The 7,102-nt window shown below is 35.3% G+C and overlaps 1 protein-coding gene across 5 annotated transcripts in view; it reads right to left on the bottom strand.

Moving 5' to 3' along the window:
- Window positions 1–372: 372 nt before the first annotated feature.
- LOC106469258 (PR domain zinc finger protein 16-like) overlaps window positions 373–7,102 on the bottom strand; it is a 20,919-nt gene continuing 14,189 nt past the window's right edge. For 2 of the 5 annotated variants that reach the window (XM_013929736.2, XM_022397725.1), the window contains exons 2-3: window positions 5,120–5,258; window positions 373–3,037 (exon numbers count right to left, since the gene is read on the bottom strand). In XM_013929736.2, the coding sequence (XP_013785190.1) occupies window positions 751–3,037; window positions 5,120–5,258 (2,426 nt within the window). In that variant the 3' untranslated portion in view covers window positions 373–750. Of the gene's footprint in view, window positions 3,038–5,119; window positions 5,259–5,462; window positions 5,726–7,102 lie in introns of those variants that run through there. The other 3 variants (XM_013929739.2, XM_022397727.1, XM_022397726.1) reach the window with 2 other exon arrangements.

The following is a 7,102-nucleotide window of genomic DNA, read 5'->3' as shown; positions in this document are numbered from 1 at the left end:
TTAACCGTTAAAAGCCGCTATAATTAGGAGTCCACGAAATGTAGCTAAAAAAATTCAGAATTTTCAGTTTTGTGCCCGTTTTATCTAACAGTCAATCCTACTATTATGTGAAGAGTAAACCAAGGAGGCGGTGGGTACTAATGAGTGGTTTTCCTCCCTCTGGTTGTCAGTAGTTTTAAATTAGGAATGGCTATGCCTGAAAGCTGAAGCCTCTGACTTGGACGTTTAGCATATTTATCTCAGAAGGAGTCGTTCCGGTTGGAAATATTGAATTGTGGTGTTAATTATACTGATGATCACCTTTAAAGGCCTCCAATACAATTAATAATAGGTTTTCATTTAGAAAACTATAAACTAAACAAAAACCACCAGTTATTTATATGTTTGTTTGTTTATTGAAAGAATAATCAAACAAATTTTTTACATTAATCTCGATTAAAAAAATCTATTATCAGCTTGGAAATACGGTCCGCTGTACATTAAATGGTTCAAACGTCAAGTCACTACAAACACTTCTACAAGATAAAAAAAAAGTACTCAGAAATGAATTACATCGACGAAAAACAAGACTAGAGAAAAGATTTTAAAAAATGTAGTCTTTGGTCAGGCACAACTTTCGTCAAGGTGAAAATAATGAATTTTAAATTATCAAAGTGTCAATTCAAGTCATTTGAAAATCAATCATCGCGTGAATACGATTGTATATTACAAAAAAAATAAATTAGTGATGGATAAACGAGTCCTTCTAGATTAAACCATCACCATGTAACTCTTTCCAGTTGCGGCGTAAGGCCCCTCTGTGCGGGTTTTCGTTGTAAGTTCAACACCTTGGTTACTAACAACACCTTTCTCTTGATACTGTAATCTTTGGGCTGTAGTCGTATTCTTAGTGGTCACTTTCCATGACAAACTAGAGGAGAGAGGACTACTAATTGGAATGGATTTGGACTCTGGCTTTGTTTCTAAAGAAACTAAAGGACCTTTTAGTTCACCATCTTCGCTAAAAGTTTCCATTTCTTGGTCTTCTTCGGAGTTTGTGGAGCAGAGAGATTCTGAGGATTGACCCTTTTCACCTCCTCTTAGTTCTCTGGTAAAAGGCAATGCTGGATGATTGTTCTTGGGGGAGTCTGCAGTGATCTGAGAGTCTTTTACTTCTATCATTTCTTCTTCCTCTTCGACTTCATTGAGGCTTGCATCAAATAACGTTGATTCGTGTTTCTTTAAGTGTCGATCCAGATTGGTCTGTTGTCCAAAACTTCGATCGCACAGCGAACACTTAAAGGGCTTCTCTTTGTTGTGGATGTTACGGACATGGCGCTGAAGGTTGGAAGAAATACTGAACGATCTTTCACAGTATTTACATTTGTACGGCTGTTCTCCCGTGTGGGTCCGAAGATGGCGAGTGAGATTGGCCGAGCGAGGGAACACTTTACCACAAAACTTGCAGGAATAACGTTCTTTGTGTTTCCTAGATAATAAAGGACTCATATCTTCCAGAATTCCTTTGCCTGGGTTGAAATAGGAAGGAATATAACCAAAAGGATTAAAAGCGCCACTCGTGAAACGAGGGTTAAAAAGTGGACCTCGGTAAGGAATACTAACAGAAGGAGGTCCCAATAAATTTGAAAATTGAGGTAGAACATTTTGTGTTTGTTGTATTTGGTGAGATGAACTCACAACGTTTGCTGCGGTCGCAGTAATTGGCGATTTATCGTTATTTTTCGATGATATATTTAATGATTTTCCATTCGCCTCTGTCATTTGAGGTTCTTTCTTTAAATTCATAGCTTCGGTTTCTGTTTCGTTAATCTTATCATTAGAAATATCTGAAACTTCTTTACTTGTTGTTACCCGTAAGTCAAGCGGTTCGTCACTAATCAGCTCAGTATTAAAGTCTTTTATTTCTTGTTTTGTGTCACTCTTGCACTTCTTAGTAGAAGATTTACTTAAATCAAAAGGCACAGACGAAACGTCATTAGTTGACGTGTTCTCTTCTAACTTTAATTTTTTATTCGATGGCGGAAAGAACTGACAAGGAAGGTTCAAGTTTTTAATCTGTTGATACCTTTTATGAAATGCAATAGGCTCTTTGATGTTTCCAGTGTTGGAGTCAGATTTCAAATGGCAATTGTTATTGTCAAATAATTGCTCGTTCTCTTCTTCCTCTTCTTCTTCTTCGCTCAGAGACACGGATATATCTTCACCATCTGACCTCTGGTCTTCTGATATTTCGGAGTCTTTGCTTTCATAATTGGACTCGTGTGGAGTCAAGTCGGATTCTCCTGATACGTTATTATAAGTCTGAAGCTGGTTAAGGTGAAAAGTGTTAAATGCTGTTGAGAGTCGGTCATTAGGTAACAAGGAATGAAAAGGAGACACTGGCGGCATAGAAAACATGGGGTATCCCATAATAGTCGGAGGATAATTGAGATACAACTGCTTGTGGTAGAACGGTAATGATGCGGGTGATGGTTTTAAAACGTTTGAGGATAGTTCTGGGTTTTGAAGATAGTTGGACTTCTCAGGCACGACACTGTCATCCTGCTGTAGAACACTTCCTTCGCAGAATCTTTTATGTTTGGACAAAGACGAGGCAGTGGGAAAACTCTGTCCACACTGGTAACATTTTACTTGCATTCGACAGTTCACGTGCATCCTTTTATGACGACACAAGTTAGAAAACTGAGTGTAAGCTTTCAAGCAAACTTCACAACGGAACGGCTTCACACTACTGTGGATGTGCATATGTTGCTTAAGGCCACTAGAGGTCGCGAAGGTCTTTCCGCAGTCTGGACAGGCATGAGAACGGGCTCCAATGTGCTGGGAACGGATATGACGTTGCAAGTTGCTGGGGTCTGTAAACACCTTATTGCAGTTTTCACACATATAGTTACGAGAATCGTCGTGTGACACCTGGTGACGAATCAAATTACTTTTCCAGTTAAAAGTCTTCGGACACTTCTCACACTTATATTCTTTTTCTTGGTGGTCAGTGTCTTCTGGATCTTCTGGTGTTGTGTTTAAATGGTCAGATAACCTGCACACACAAACAATAGAAGGCTTCAAATATACAATTTTGAGTGTCATTCTTGATATATATTAACTTATGTTTACTAACCTAATGTATGTTTACTGGTTTTGGGAGGGATATCAAAACCTTAAAATTAGTCCACCAAGAGAGTTTAAAATCAGCTTTTTATATCACCTAATCGCATGGATGTTTGGGATTACCGATTAATACAATCAGAGTATATAACCGTCTTGTTATCTTCATGTAGCGTGATATCTGCATTAGCTCAGTATCAGATAAGTACTGATAAGAAGAGTATACTTGAAGATCTACAGTTGTTATTATAGATTATTTAATATATAAATATATGAAAACAGCGTCTAGCATGGGGGAAATAGGCGTAAAGTCATTAATTATAAGTTCTTAAGTAAGTTTGTTTGAAAATGCCAAATTCTGAACTCTTACAGTATATAGTTTCTTCTTTTTTTTTTGACTGAAAGAAATAAACCTCAGGAAAAAAAAAAAGTTACTATTGTATTCTATTAGTTCATGAGATTTCAAATTATGGCTAATTGCTCTAGAATCAAAACAAGATCACAAAAGCAGATAGTCTGATCGAACAAAATAGGTGTTATACACATTGAAACTGATAACATTTCAACAAGATCAAAGAAGCAGATATTCTAACTAAATAAAACAGGTGTTTTACACAGTGAAACCGGTACTTTTTAACAAGATCACACGAGCATACATTCTGAGTAAACAAAACAGGCGTTGTACACAGTGAAGTCAGTAACTTTTAACAAGATCACAGAAGCAAATATCCTGACTAAGCAAAACAGGCGTTTTACACAATGAAACCGTCAACATTTTAAGGTCACACAAGCAGATATTCTGACTAAGCAAAATAGGTGTTGTACGCAGTTAAACCGGTAACTTTTTAACAAGATCACAGAATCAGATATTTTCTGACAAAATAAAACAGGTGTTATACCCAGTAAAAAAAAACCGGTAACTTTTTAACAAGATCACAAAAGCAGATAATCTGACTAAACAAAAGCAAGTGTTATACACACTGAAACCGATAAATGTTTTACCTTTTTATCTGCAAGTAAATATCGATAGTTTCTTCTAATTTAAGTATTCTTCAAAAAAAAAAAAGAAAGAGAAAAAGTTTCGGTTATCACTCAATAAGATTAAGCTAAATTTTAATAATATATTTCTCCTTATGAACTGTAAGGAAATACATATTCGTCATAATCTCCGCTTTGTTATTTTTTCCATTTCTTGTGCATTTAACAGAAAACTAAACTTATACATCATAGAGTATCCGAAAAATTTTGTAAAAAAAATGTTGATAACACTTACAGGTCTATGAATTAGCCACGTAGTTACCGAAAGAGTCTCTATCACCTTTTTTTTTAAAATCATATTTTACTAAACTATTTATCACACAAATACTTAATGGAGTAATTTATTAATTTCTTTTTTCTCACCAAAACGTGAATTTCAGTGAAGAAAAGTTGAAATAGAGGGTTAATCTATTCTTTAATTCGCTACTTCCACTGCAGTAGACTAGTTTCGCCGAGTTCACGATTCAACAGTATTTCTTGGAAGAGCAAATAAAAAAAAATCTTATGTGGTAGTGAAATTTAAGCCGTTTGTTTGGTTGGACTTGTTGTTCTTTCCTTACCAATAGCAACCTAAGATACTTTAGGTGTTTGAATAGCATGCGATCATACCGTCACAACTGATTGTCCTTTATTATTTGACTAATAATAATGGATAATTAATTTTGACGGTACAATAAGTGACACAAAAAATGTAAGTAAGGTCATCATTATTATCTCAATTAATTAATCCCATTAATTACTGGTGTATTCCACTGTGTATTTTATAAATTAATGCCTTCACAAAGGTTTTGGTAAGCTCATCACAATGAGTGTTGTAACAGGAAAAGTACATAAAATTACTCAATACGATGTAATATGTATAAGACCCCTACCGGTAGTGAACGGTATAAAAACAACTGAACAATCTGAGGGTTACAAAAAATCTGATTGAATTTCAAAAGGAAAACAGAAAAATTAACTTTATTCTATACCTTACCTCATGCTATGCTGAATATGGCCAAGGACTCCAGTCTCCTCTTTCAGTTCGCCCACAATCTGGGCTCCAGCAAATAAGGCCTTGTTTGAAGTTTTTTCAGATTGGGTCTTCTCCTGATTAGAAGTTGAACAGATTGTATCTATACGTATACATACAACAATTCCGAATAAATTCAAAGGATTTCTCCAATCAACAGAAACATAGCAAAATAGGAGATTCTATAGAACAGAAACATTAAAATTTAAAACTAAAATTACAAAGAAAAAAAAGGTTTAAACATTTTAGACTTTGGTAAGACTGGCCACAGTCTTCTGTCTGCGTTGCTTCATCTGTAAGTGCTGACCTGAAAATTCTAGATTCTTCTCTAGATTATTCCAGCTTTTTGAAGCTCATATTTCCACAACCAGGCGTCCTTTTGCTACTGATACCATCTGTGGGACGAATCTTGTTACATCACTTATGAAACAGACGAGGTCCCGCGGCTTTATCGCGTACGCACGTATCCTGTTGGGTGGTTCAATTAATTTTTACAACAAGTAATAATACTCAATCCTAGAATTCTGTTAGCTCTCGCGTTTAATCATCGACCTACAAAGGTAGCTCGAGGCACTATTACTAGTTAGACTCAAGAAACAGATGAGCTCGTATTAGTTACTTCCTAAATAGGAATGGTCAACGTTATATCACGTGGCACATGCAGTACGTTTTATCTCCCACGGAATATTTTCCACGTGTTTTCACAAGAATATCTGTTGGACTTTAAGACCTACATAAATTTTGTTCTTATGATTAATCTCACAAAAGCTTATTCATGCTAAGTCCGTACCTAAAATAACTTGTGTGTAAAGTCACTCGTATGTAAAATAACTTGTGTGTAAAGTCACTCGTATGTAAAATAACTTGTGTGTAAAGTCACTTGTATGTAAAATAACGTGTGTGTAAAGTCACTTGTATGTAAAATAACTTGTGCGTAAAGTCACTTGTATGTAAAATAACTTGGGTCTAAAATCACTTGTATGTAAAATCACTTGTGTGAAAAGGCGTCGCTAGGTGCTTAAAAGATTCGGGGCTCGAACCCGTAGGCGCGATAATTTTCAACGTTTCAGTATAATATCGTTCATGGTTTCCTATTCTGATTTTTCAAAACACTAACTGGAGACTGGGGGTACTGTCAAATAGAATTGGGGCACGGGCCATGTGTGCCAGTGCTTAGCGACGCCTCTGCTTGTATGTAAAGTAACTTGTTCTGAAGTCACTTGCGTTTTAGGTAATTTATGTGTAACAATGAAGCACGAGAGGATAGAAAATGTTTACATTTTAAAGAAGAGTAAAACATTATCTCTAAGCCTTTTCTTCACCGTAAACTTTGAAACTTTGACTAATTTTATAGGTTTTGTGTTTCGACTGAAAATACAATCTTATCGTTTTAAGGAAACGTAACAAAATCGAAATTATCAGTTATTTGACAAAATATTGTGTCCATAGTAAGTATCAGAAAATGTCTAAAAGAACCAAAATATTAGTATCAAGATATAAGAGAGAGCTAATAAAACTAACGGATACCTATCAAGTATCCAAGATAGTAGAGTTTCTACCCGCTAATAAAACTAACGGATACCTACCAAGTAACGAAGATAGTAGAGTTTCTACCCCTAATAAAACTAACGAAGTATACAAGAGAGTATAGTTTTTTTTTCCCCTAATGAAACTAATGTATTTTTTCAAGTATGAATCCAATATATTCTTATCAATTATCAAAGATAGTAGAACGTCTTGGCCAATGAATACATTCGAGTACATTCCTATTTAGTATCAAAGATAGTAGAAAGTCTTGGCCAATGAATACATTCAGTACATTCCTATTTAGTATCAAAGATAGTAGAACGTCTTGGCCAATGAATACATTCGGTACATTCCTATTTAGTATCAAAGATAGTAGAACGTCTTGGCCAATGAATACATTCGGTACATTCCTATTTAGTA

The sequence above is a fragment of the Limulus polyphemus genome, unplaced genomic scaffold (assembly GCF_000517525.1).
Source record: "Limulus polyphemus unplaced genomic scaffold, Limulus_polyphemus-2.1.2 Scaffold3380, whole genome shotgun sequence".
Taxonomy (NCBI): domain Eukaryota; kingdom Metazoa; phylum Arthropoda; class Merostomata; order Xiphosura; family Limulidae; genus Limulus; species Limulus polyphemus.
This window is presented reverse-complemented; position numbering and strand designations above follow the sequence as displayed.